The sequence below is a fragment of the Rhamphochromis sp. 'chilingali' genome (assembly GCF_963969265.1).
Source record: "Rhamphochromis sp. 'chilingali' genome assembly, chromosome: 12".
Classification (NCBI taxonomy): Eukaryota; Metazoa; Chordata; class Actinopteri; order Cichliformes; family Cichlidae; genus Rhamphochromis; species Rhamphochromis sp. 'chilingali'.
This window is the reverse complement of record NC_137939.1, coordinates 3,411,968-3,424,994: the sequence shown is the minus strand read 5'-3', so window position 1 is coordinate 3,424,994 and position 13,027 is coordinate 3,411,968. Positions and strand designations below refer to the sequence as shown.

Here is a 13,027-nt window from a genome sequence, read left to right as displayed (position 1 = left end):
TTGCACTGAATTTCTGAAAGTTCAAATAATTTCACTGGGTGTTTTTGTTGTTTATTTTAATACAAATATGAATGTGAGTGCGTGTGCTTCACTAGATGAGACACAAACCTGGAACTGCCTGAATCTGACTGGATTCAAATGCATTGATGATCTTCAACTGCTATTAAAAAACAATAGGACCACTCTAAACATGGAATTGATTGAATTGGTGTATTGGACTTTTGTGGTTTTAGCGAGCGCAATAAAAAGGGAGCGTCTTTCTCTAAAAAAGCTGGCAAAATAGATGAAAAGAAAACTCAAAACACAAACAAAGGAATGATCAGTTAAAACAAACACACAAGCATACACATGCACACAGACACGCAAGCACACTGTCTTTCTCTCACTCCTCATCACGCATGCACTTGCACATAAGCCAAATAAATACTAGTGAAGTACAATAACTACATGTAATTTACCCAAAGTTCATGGAACAAAACAAACAAAGGGCGAGATCACACTGGATCAAAACGGGGGAAAAAAGCATTCAGAAGTCCACTGCTCTATTGTAGCGTCACTCCTAGCAGACTACAAAATAGGAAGGAGGGAAAAAATAGAAAAGAAAGAGAAAGGGAAGCAAAGGAAAGACAGCAATAGCAGCCCCTGTCCTGAGCAGTATATAGCCACCTGGTCAGCCAGGAGTGACTGACTCCCCACACCACAGGGCACAGGGTGCTTCTGTCAGTGGCAAGTCTTCTTCCAACCCTCCATCTTTGTCCTGTGATCCAAGGGGAGAAGAAGAAAATGTAGGATGGGTAGTGGTAAAATCAGAAAGGATGACCAGGGCTGTGGGTGCCCCTTTACTGTAAATCAGGAGGTCCAGTTCTAGATTCAAAAAAAGGAAAACAAAACGTTTGGGATCTATAGTAGCATGTGTTGAGACAGGGAGGAGGTATGTGTGCAAAAATAGTGTGTGGGCTGAGGATGGACCAGGAACTGAGGGTGCAGAGGGAGGCATGACAGGTGAGGGATGAGGTGGGCGGGAGGAGGGGGTTCAGAAAAGCCAATCTTCTAACTCCGGGCTTATAGGGCCTGTGTCTTGAGCTCGATGGGCTCCCCCCTGGTCTCCTGCTGGCCGTCGGCCTCTGGGGATCGGGCGCCCTTCAGTGTGGCGAGCCTCTCGGAGAGGCCACGGAAACGAGGGAACAGCATGAAGTCATACAGCAAGGCACCCATGGCACCACCAATCATAGGACCCACCCAGTACACCTGTTGTTTACAGATATGACAGAGAGCAGACAGTGTTGTTTAGTCTGAGGATGTCATGTTCATGCTATGGTGTGAAGTCATTTTGCAGATACAGTTATCTTACCCAATGGTTGACAAAATTCCTGACCAGAACAGCTGGAGCAAAGGACCTTGCAGGGTTCATTCCGGCGCCAGTGTAGTACATCTAGGTAAGAGAAAGAAGTCGGGATTAGGACTGTAAAGGTGCTTGTTTAGCTTGTTAGGATATCGTTGTATGAACCCAGAGTGTATTTTCAAGTTTATAGACCCCGGGTTGGTTTTTACCCCAAGAAGATGCCCCATGAGCACAGAGAAGCCAATGGCCAAAGCAGCAGAGCCCAGGCGTCCGTTGCGTCTCTCATCTGTCACAGCAAAGATGCAGACGACAAGCTGGAGGGTGAGGAAAATCTCAATTGTGGTGGCCATGCCCAAGCTGATGCCTGGCTGCAGCTGCAGAGGGAAAGACAGAGGGATGGATTGAACTGAGAAGTCAAGACAAACACTGTTTGAAATTGAAACAGACATTTAGCTTTCAATACATCCATCCAGTCTCAAGAAAGAGTGCACCTAGTTGTAAAGTATTTTAATTTATAGTTCCTTTCCGAGTATGGGAAAATGATAGGTAACAGCAGGTGACGGCAATCTTACCGTGTTCAGTGCCAAGTTTCCCCGCATGTTGTTGGGTGTGACCCCATAGAGCACAGCAGCACCAGCCAGCGCTCCGAGACACTGGGCAATGATGTAGAAGAAAGCACGGAACAGGGACATCTGAGAGCCAATCAGGTAGGCAAAGGTAACGGCTGGGTTGATGTGTCCTCCACTGATGTGGCCAATAGACTGGATGAAGGTGGCGGCCGCCAAACCAAAGCAAAAGGCAACATGAAGAACATTATGGGGCCCGGTGGTCCAGCGGAGGGCCGCCCCCAGCCCGAAGAACACGAAGAACATTGTGCCATAGAACTCAGCAAACACCGCCCGCCAGAAAGACATGGACCTGAACTCCCACATGGTGGCGAAAGGTCAAAAAGCAACTTCTGAGTGGAGGGATGAAAAGTCAACAACTAATCAACTAAAAGGAGAAGATGTTTCTCCACAGGATTGACTGAGTTTGACACTAAAAAACAAAGAGCAAAATTTGCTCTTAAACCGAAAAAAGACCTCTCTCAATCTAATAGCGACAAAATTTACACCTTACTAACTTGCAACTCTCGTGCAACTGCAAATAATCTGCTGTTCTGCTTTCTGTCATAGAGAGCTCCTGAGTGGAGCAGTACGCCAGTCTCTGCGCATCTATATGCCAACCCCGCTGGTTGTTAGTAGAAGAACATGGATAGACAAACGGTAAGCATGTCCTGCAGACATTCAGCCTCTTTACCAGAGCAGGGGGAGCTCGGGGGCCTTTTTATAACACCCCAGGTCCAAGGCAGTGCCACACAGTCCAGGGGAGGGGTCACTGCACAATACCGCAAATCAAAACAAAGCAATTTAACCCTTTTCTTGCCTTGATTACCCTCAGCTTATTGTAAAAGAAAAACATAAACATAAAAGGCCATGAACTAATCAAAGTGGGCCAGAGAACAAAAATCATGGTTGGCAAGCATTTACAGTTTGGACTTCTTACATTTCCATGTGGTTTTCCATCTTTTTAGGGCTTCAGCTACAACTCTGGGTTCATTGCAGGAGAATGAGAGCACCTATGTACCTCCAACAGCCTGGCTGAAGCATTCAACCAAAAAAGCTGGCAATAAAACACCAATCAGTAGCCCATCGCTGACTCTGAACCCCCCCTGAGAAACTGCAGTGGTCTTGAACCTCAAAAACAAGAGCAGTGAGCAAGTGGTGGGAAGAACCTGTTAGTGCAGTGAACTAACTGCACTAACTTGTTTGATTTTCCAGCAATCCAGATATTTCTCCAAGCACTGAAGATAATATTAATACTGTGTGAATTTTTTTTAAATGATTTTAAACTATTTTCTTTTTATTTCATCTAGTTAAAGTAGCATCAGCAGTTCACATTGACTAATCAGAGGTGTGATCTATAAAGCACGAGGAATTTCTCAATTTCTCCATTTGTTCTCTGGATTGGTACAAATTGGGCTGATGGCAACAGAACTGATTAGGCAGAGTTTTACATTGTGTGGGCTGGAATAGTTTGGAGGCTCAGGTCAGATAAAGCGGTGGAAAATCCACGGTTGGAGAGGAAGAGGGGAGAGCAGGCCTGGCATTGAGCATCTGCACTGGAGCATCATGCTGACCAGGACAGCCAAAGGGACGGCTGCAGTGCTTTGAAAGGATTATGCTGAGCTCACTGATTTTCTCCTTTCAGCCATTTAAACAAAACGCTGGCAGTAACAGTTTCTGCTAGTTTCTATGATCTGTTTGCATTAACCTCGATGTTGAATCTGAGTTCACGTTTCCACAGCCCAGAGTGACTATATGTTTGTTCCAGGGTTGTTTTTGCTCACTGTAAAGGTTATATACAAATATAATTGGTAGAAATATTAATTTTCTACAGCAGGTCACCTTTGAAGTTGCCTGTTTAATATGATGGAACAAACAACTTTTAAATAAAACAACTTTGTGTTAAATAGTGTTTATCTTCTTTTTTTTAAAAATTCTGACACTTTGACTTTGGTCCAGTTGGGCATCTCTATTGAGAGTAGTATTATGGCCTTTTCGTGACTCCCTAAGCCACCTATTGTGGGTTTAAGCCCACAGTTCAGTTTTACTGGGGAGGGTGTTGAAAAGGTGCTTGCATTGTGTTTTCCTGTTCTCTGGGTCCAGACTGCTGACGCATACCTAACATGCAGCACCTAAACATCTCACATTAGATTAGAAGCTCTGGAATATACTCACCACACAGTGGTGAAAATGTGAACTGCAGAATACAGGACACGGATCGGGTAACTGCACACACAACATAAACTTTTGAAGCTGCTCATATAAAAAATGGGCCAACTTCCTTGAAGTTATGTTTATATATATATTTATATATATATATATATATATATATATATATATATATATATAAAAAACAGGCTTTTGTTATGAGAAGTTGGGATCATCACTGACATCTTTCATCAACAAACTATAATCTTATAGCAATAGTTTATCTAGCCCACGAACTTCACTGAGGTGAACTACAGTACTTGTGACCTTTGGGTAGTTCCTTCTAGTAAACAAAGAAGATGGAAAGCCCCTGAATTTCCCTTTTAAAGGCTAGAGAAAAGTTGAGTGCAGTTCTGTGAAAAGCCTGACACTATGACGTGATTAATCCATTATTTCACATTTCATAGAACTTGGATCATGGGATATAAAGATTTTTCAGAGTTCTTTTTAATGCAGTACTTACAGATGGACTTTTAATTGCTGCAAATCTCTTAGCACTGACCCTTAAAAGACCCCTTCCTTATGAAGCTCAATTTAAGAACTATGGTACGTTTGCAGTCTTCGTTCTGCGTGAAAATACTTTTGAAGAGCAAATTGGAGTAACTTAATACAATTCTTTGAGCTTTGCCATCGCTCCAGCAAAAACAAAACCTATTGAGAACTTTGTTCTTAAAAGGAAAGCTTTATAACATGCTGACTCACACGGCAAAAGTCTCAATATTAATCAAGCTGAACTTGCATATATTAGTGAAGTCTTCCATCATTTACAATGGAACTGTTAGGAAGGCAAGACTATGGCCACTATGGGCAAGAGAACAATTACAGTGACCAGTAAAGTTTATTAGAAATTAATAGCCAAACTCCCACAATATAAGACAAAGAAAGAATTCAACACATGTTGAATCAAACAAACCTCCAATCATAGTTCTGTTGTATATGATAAACATTTATAATCTATACGGGATTAAACCATTTGTGTGACTTTGTTAACTACACAGGATCTCTGCCGTCACCTCGGAATATCTGTAAGAAAATTAATTTTGATGATTCATATAACAGCATAAAGAAACTCATCTTTGCAAAGGCATGACTACGTGGAACAACAGCAGCACTCCACTACCATAACCTCAACACAAGCTGTTAAGTTGCACAAGCATGTTTATTTTAAGTGCTGAAACATATTTTTAAAAAAAGTTATTGTTAAATATTTGTAGATGTTGGCATACATTTGAAAAACCCATTACAAGCAGAACTCCTGCCTCTTAAATTAACAAAGAAAATATGTGCAATTTACAATACAAACATTAAAGGGGAAAATCTGTTATTAAAAAATCTACTTTTTTGGAAAATAGGCATTTTTGAGGTTTTTTTTCTTTTCATTAGAAATCACAACGTTTAATACATAACCTGACATCGGCAAAAAAAAAAGGGAAAAAAAAAGAGACGGAGAGAAGTTGTAAGACATCAGTACATCCCATAACATCATCATTTAAGTCAATGAACAATAACATTTTCATTTGAACAGAATTGTCCATGCAAAACAAAACAGCAAAGCACAGCACTGTATGTTGCTATGGATTTCTGTGCATGTCTCCATCCAACAGTCACTCCCTGCCACTCCCTTCAGGGGTGTCGCTTTGGAAACTGCGTCGAGATTAGGTTCTTCTTCAACGTGGATGCCAACTCATGCCTAGTCTCCCTCTTCAACAAACTTAGAACTCACTTTGTTAACTACTGAGGTGGCATCCATATTCAACTACTCAAGATCAGGCATTTCTGAAAGAGAAAGTTAAAAACATGATCTAAGTATGAAATTTAATTTTTATGGCTATGGTCATTACAAAAAAAGTCTATGGGCTTTTTGGATAAAGTGGATTGTTAAAGAAACTAATAAACAATTTCTGATATACCAAATGTGTGTTAGTGCTATGAATTATGGGATTTCTTTATCATGGTTGCTGTTAATTCTCTTATTATTGCTGTTTTCTAACTGTCTGAAAAAAGCGTAACCAGGGACAAGATCTGCAAATTAGCTGTGGCTGAAAGTCTTATGTACATTGCATTAGTTGCATTTTGTTTAAACGCAGAAATCTTAACATGTATAAAAACAAAAACATTGAATAAATAAAAATTTCTTCTATTAAATAAAATCTCATAACTTGTGACTTTTTCCCCACACGTGTAATTTCTTACTCAAATTATTCCATAATTAATCATCTGTTTTGACACTTTTTCGCACTGCCAGGCATTATCAGAGTTTTGGGACTCGTGTGATCTAGTGGCTACAGATTATAAATCACAACAGAGCCCTTTCAGATCGCTACGTACTTTCATCATCGCTGTCTGCAGACTCATGCTGCAAAAAAAAGGAAAAAACAATTAAAATTATGTGTAACACCTGTTATATAAAATTTAAATGCCAAATTACATTTGTACTATAGCTATATAAAACAAACAAATATTATACCTCCTCATCTGCTCCATCTAAATCTGGTAGATCATCCCCACCCATGCTATTCATCATCTGGAGGAAGGTGCAGGACACAAATCAACATGTCAGTTTAGCTGAACATAGTCAAACAATGAGCAGACTGTGCATGTTTGACACACTTACCTCTGAGAATTTATCAAAACTTGACAAGTCCTCATCTGAGTCATCTTCCCAGTCTTTCCAATTATTGAAATCCACACTTAGCCAGTTGCACTAAAAGCAAGTAGATTAAAATGTTTTGGTTAGGCAAAGTTTAAAATTCAGTCACTTTATAATTTTGATATTTACTTAGGTATTTTTTTTAAAACAGAACAATGCTCGGGGTAATGTGGAAATGGTTTCAAACTGTTTGTGCAACAGAGAGCTTACTGTTTATAATACAGTCCTTCATAGCGGAGCAGATGAAACTGTGGAGTCATTTTATTGTATTTTATTTTTAAACAGTAAGTTGCAAGTTGTAAAATACTTAATAAAAGTGCAACCTGATGGAGACAAACCCCTATCTACTTCCTTTTTCTTAATTCTTTTTATTGAATGAAAGATGAACAACCTGATTCTCCCAAAAATGTCATTCACTCTTAAACCTACTTCCATTAAAAAAAAAAAAAAAAAAATTACATATGCATTACATGCTCCACCTTTCAACTTAAACCCTGATCTTACCTCTTTGAGGGTCAATGTAACTGACAATGTTAACAACAAGGTAATGATGTATACTATGAGATTTTGATGTATTCTGAGTTTTTGTAAATGTTATACTGCTGAGAGTTACCTTTGCCTTGTCTTTGGTAAGTCTTGGCCATGACTTCCCAGGCTCTGCTTTTCGTAAACAACACAACACAGACCTGTCAGTGCGTCTGTGTTTGGATTCCTGTATATCAGAAGGAGAAACTGGTGAAGGTTTCCTAACAATGGTACGCAGGGTCCAACCTGAACTGTCTGCACAAGTTAAAAACTTACTTTAGGGTCAATCTCCCCAAAAAGCTCCACTGTATTCTGGTGTTTGATATCATCTGTTCCACTGACACAGCTGTAAGATGAAATGAAAGACTTTTTTTAAAGACACTTTTAGCAAACAGGGTTTTAACAATGTCATCATTTAATATGCTAACAATGCAAATTACCTGAAAGTGAATTTGGACTTGTCAAAGATTACTTGCACATCTTTACTGTCCTCCATGCAAAACTCTATAAAGACAGACTCTCGTCTGTCATACCACTTGGCTGCTGCAGGCTGCCTATACACCAAGAACAAAAATGAAAAATGAACATTAAGACAATCCAAAACAACCAATGCATCTCTCTGATCTCATATTTCCACTGCCTAGTGTGGGCATTATAAGATCATGGCCCACGTGTATAGAGTGCAGTACCCACACACTGTGGAATTGAGAAAGGCGTAACTCATTCATTGAGATTAGCACATAGGCCTCCCAAACGCCCTCTTTATCCGTCCTATACTAATACTTGTTGTCCAATAAAAAGTTTACAATATCTTTTAAGCCAAACTATGCACTTGTTGAGATATATATCTATATCGGAGGTACAATTAGATTATCGCACTTGAAAGGTTTCGGGTAATACTACCATAATCCGCCATTGCTAGATGTGAACCACACTGAGGCCATTGTTTCACAGGGTTAAGAGAAGAATGTCTTGCAATCACATTTAAAGTGAAAGTGCGTGTTAGCTTACGTTAGCTTAAAGTGAATACCCCGGAGCGTGACACCATGCTTTTCCACTCTTAGCATTACCCTTGTCATGTTCATTGACATTAGCATGCTAGCTAACGATGACTGAGCTGTTGTCAGGTCCATAAACAATGCAAGATCACGTTTAGGAGTTTGAGACAGGATTGTGCAAAAATACAGTAGATTGATGGAAAGTTGTAGCCTGTGGCGTTAACGAAGAGTTGTGCCTTTTTGTCTCGGCAACAGTGTTAAGTACGGCTGAACTGCTGAGGCTAACTCGTGTGCTAGCTCACTTAGCTAGTATGAGGTGGGTGATCCGCACTAACAAGTAGCTAGTTGGTTACCAGGTAAACACGGTAAATCAAGACTTACATATTCACTGTTTTAGCAATTTAAGCTCCCTCGAAGAACCACGGTATTCACACTGTTGTCTGGCAGTAGTGCCCGGCAAAAATGACTACTGACAACTAAACAGTTAACTCGGGTTTACAACATATGCACTGGTGTCTCTGGAAATATCGCGTGTTTTTCACGTTCTCTCGTGACGTCCGGTATTTGGAACGTGAGCACGGTGTTCGGCAGATCGAAGCCGCCGGAGATTATTCTAGAAAGAGTATACTCATGGAACCAGAGCAGTGAAAGAGCTCCACCACCTGAATAATGTCGTCCTACCTGATGGCGAGCGAGGACACTTCATACTTTTATGAGTTTTACAACTCGATGAAAGCAGGCTTCCTTGAGTTCTACAGTAATAGGATAACTGGGTCACTATGAAAACTAATTGATTGTTGTAACTGGGCGAGTTGCTCAAGGTGCAAACCAGTGCTTTCACTGTCACTTTAAACTTTACAGCAATTACTGCTTTGAGTTCACACGTCGTAGTAGTAGCTGACCATTTCTGGCACAACCATAAACTGTATATAAAAGATGGACATGGCCCATTGTTTATTTAAGGGCCATTTTACACCCTCTGTGTGGTGCTGCTGGCACTGGACAACAGAGGTGACATTTAAGTTAAGATAACCTTTATAAGATAAGATAACCTTTATTAGTCCCACACGTGGGAAATTTGTTTTGTCACAGCAGGAAGTGGACAGTGCAAAAGTTATGAGGCAAAAATTAGAATACAATAAGAATAAATACAGTACACAACTGTACAGAATAGAATAAAATAAAATACTATATACAGTAGAATAAAATAAAATAAATATACAATAAGATAAAAATAGAATACAAATACAAATACTATATACAACTGAGTAAAAATACAACGATGACAGAAAGGATTATTGCACTTAGTATTATTGCATATGTATGGATGTGTGTGCTTGATCAGTTAAAGTCTTTGTTGTGGAGTCTGACAGCAGTGGGGAGGAAAGACCTGCGAAATCTCTCCGTCCCACACCGTGGGTGCCGCAGTCTCCCACTGAAGGAGCTGCTCAGTGCTGTCACAGTCTGCTGCATGGTGTCACGTCTGCTGTCGGTAGCTGCCATTTCTGTAGGTCATGCGCCGTTTTTTTTTTTTTTTGTTTTTGTTTTTACATGGTAGGCTGTACTGCTGTCACTGCCATACATGCCAACCCTCCTGATTTACTGGAATTTCAGTACCCCTCCCGAAAATCTCCCGTAGCCACCATTCTCCCGATTTTCTCCCGATTTTCCACCTGGACAACAAAATTGAAAAACCATATCCCAGATTGGCCCAGCCAATTCCAGTTTCCAACAATGGCTACTACTACTGCAGCTACTTAGTTTTAATATTACTCTTATTACTCTTTCTGGGTCGCAAATAAACTTTTAACATATTTTCTGGCGAGAATGTGGCTGTGTAAACTTCAAATATCTGAGCCGGCGAGAACAGCGAACTCCCGGCACATCGTTTTCAAACCCCTGCGGTCTTTCGCAGTTATATCATGTTTAACTCAGGTTAAACATGATATATAAGTCACTTAAATAACTTAAACATGTTATTGTTTAGCTTTTGTCAGTGTTTTAATTGTTCGTGAGTAAATCGGTTTGTCTGAGATTAAAGTTATTAGATTAGATTAGATTAAATAAAACTTTATTAATCCCTCAGGAGGGTTCCTCCGGGGCTTTTCACACAGCTGAATAAAACAGAAAACGGATTAAACAGAAGTGTGAAATGGTCGAGAATTTACGCCAGCGTCTGGTTATATTTTAGATAGCAAGGAGCAGACGGCAGAGTTTCACTCCACCAAGAGAGCTCATGACGTAACTCTGAAGGCTAGACCGACCCATTTCACAGTTGCTCACTTAGACCGCGAAGGGCGTGTCCGCCGGACAATAATAACACTGACATTTAACTTATTTTATCTGATAAATAAACACTGTAAAATTCAAGTTTTTTGTAAATATATGTATACTCCCATCCCCCCCCAAATGTCTCAAGGTTGAACAAAAACTTGAACTGCAATTTTCTTTGCTTCTGGTTTTGACTTCTTCTGCTCCTATATCAGTGCTGATGTGGAGGTATTGTCTGAGTAGCTACATGTATCATTCAGGAGAGTACTTTGGTTACCTGTGCTGTAACGGCATAAATAGAAGTGACTCTGTGATAATGTTACCGGCCATGCACGAAGCAACCAATGCACTGGGTATATTGGCGGCAGTTATTTGAGTTTTTTTTTTAAATTTCAAGTTATTTTCTTACAAGTTTGAGTTAGTGAGTAAAAAATAACTTGAAACTATATAGAAACTGTATAGCAGTCTAGTAAAATAAATCTCGGGTCCCTTCATATGTGACCTATAGAAGCTTGTTTGTTCAACTGAAAAACAATTGCCATGGATAAGTCAAAAATTTGGGATACTACCTCAAAATATCGACTTACTAACTCAGAATTGTGAGAATATAACCTAAAATTTTGAGTTATCTCAACATTTTGAGATAACATTAAAGTTAAACTTAGCTCTGCCAATCAAAATGTTTCTTTTTCCCTCACTGGTGTAAACAAGCTTCCATGCAGTGGATTCTCCCTCCTGCTGGTCATTACAAATAATGCAGGGTTTTAGACTGGAAAGCTTCATTCTTATTTTATATGCCTTCATCAAGCGATGATGTTCTATAGCATATAGCTGTAAATCCTTAAAGTAGAAAGTGTTCTACAGGCAAAATTGACCTCTCAGTAAAAAAACAAAAACATAAAAGTGAATAAGGGAATAAAAGCTACTCCCTTATTCACAAGGTGTCACTAGGCATGTTTGATTTGGTAGATTATTTTTTATGCTGGATGACCTTCCTAATGCAGCCCCCACTTAATTTCACCTGCTTGCTTCATTAAGAATGATTGTTTGAGTGCCATCAATTTGCAGCCAATTTTGGTACAGTGCGATTAACGGGACGCAAACCACCTCTCAGGAGAGGTTCACTGCAAATGCTTTGCTCATGTTTGCAAACGTTGGATAGAAATGGAGTCTTCACACAAAGTACTCCTCCCGTCATGCTACAATACACACAAAAGACTCATACACAAAGTTAAAATATGAGCAAAAATTTTTTTTTGAAGGAGTGAATGTAGTGACGCCTATCTTACTACAAAACAGACAAGAAATGGCCGAGATACAGTGGTGGAAACCAAAGCATCTAGCTTCACAGCTTGCTCGATAGATGACTTTCTAGCATTGTCCTTGGCTATGAATCATAGTGAAGCACAACTTTTTAGGCCCATGGGAATAGAGGGTGTCATATGCACCTGCTACTTCTGTGTTTTTCTTCTAGTGGCTTTCTTTGTAAACTAAAGCACTTAAGCTCACAGAAAATCACATGAAAACTGACAGAAGGCCATCGGGGGATGTAATCAGTGGCTAGCTGATGTCACTTTGGGAGCTGCTTCAAGCAGTTGTACTTGAACAGGAGAGGAGAGAGGCAGTATTGCCAGTATGAGGCTTGGCAGCTGCCAGAAAAAACACAAATAGAACAAAAGCCAGTGGATGGAAAGAAGAGGACAACACAGTCATATGAGTGTTCACTGAGGACGGAGCCACAGATGACACTGATGATAACGGGTAGAATAACAATGCCTGCAGCTTCTGAATGCGTGGGACAGAAGCAGTGAAGTTAGGTAGTTAATATTTGAAAGGGGAGCTATGTGAATCAGACAGTAATGGCGCATTTTGCATGCCTCATGTATTCTGCTGAAGGGTATAGGTTACTGGTGACAGTACAGTCCTTCATTCACTCCAGCTTATTAAGGTGTGGTAGACTATGAACAGCTGATTCCATGGATCTAATAGGAGGCAGTGCAAAGAAGGAGGGATTGCTGTATGAAGTTTTTACTGAATGTACACTCATTTGTCAGTTTTTTTGTATTAGGCTTTAACAAAAGTAATCTGGTTCTTAGCAGGTCTTAAAATTGGGTAAAAACATTGTCATATAAACAACAAAATATATCATATTACACTATGTCATTATTTATTTAACAAAGGTTAAGGTAGTGTGTGAAAAAGTAAGCACACTATTACTGTTTCCATAAGAATTAAAAGTGTAAGTAGCAGCTTGGTGCTGCTAATAAATGCACTTGACAAATTGATCACCTTTAAATGTGAGCGCCTCTGTAAAAGCAGAGGTTTGGGCATTTTTCTGGTGTGGAGCATTCATGTGTTTGTTTACACAATTCTAAGGATGCAAGGTGTCAGCAATGATCTTAAGCAACTGCTGCTTCCCATCAGCCTA

At 39.8% G+C, this 13,027-nt stretch overlaps 2 protein-coding genes across 2 annotated transcripts; both read right to left on the bottom strand.

Moving 5' to 3' along the window:
- Window positions 1-9: 9 nt before the first annotated feature.
- mipa (major intrinsic protein of lens fiber a) lies at window positions 10-2,645 on the bottom strand. The gene is made up of 4 exons (XM_080899547.1): window positions 1,915-2,645; window positions 1,552-1,716; window positions 1,352-1,432; window positions 10-1,248 (listed from the first exon to the last, which is right to left on the bottom strand). The coding sequence occupies exons 1-4, from the start codon at window positions 2,272-2,274 to the stop codon at window positions 1,063-1,065; spliced, it is 792 nt and encodes a 263-aa protein (XP_080755673.1). The 5' UTR covers window positions 2,275-2,645; the 3' UTR covers window positions 10-1,062.
- Window positions 2,646-4,974: 2,329 nt separating this feature from the next.
- ptges3a (prostaglandin E synthase 3a (cytosolic)) lies at window positions 4,975-8,867 on the bottom strand. The gene is made up of 8 exons (XM_080898333.1): window positions 8,710-8,867; window positions 7,771-7,884; window positions 7,607-7,676; window positions 7,419-7,517; window positions 6,770-6,859; window positions 6,623-6,679; window positions 6,484-6,511; window positions 4,975-5,931 (listed from the first exon to the last, which is right to left on the bottom strand). Coding segments are annotated over exons 1-8 (480 nt in total). The 5' UTR covers window positions 8,712-8,867; the 3' UTR covers window positions 4,975-5,911.
- Window positions 8,868-13,027: the final 4,160 nt, after the last annotated feature.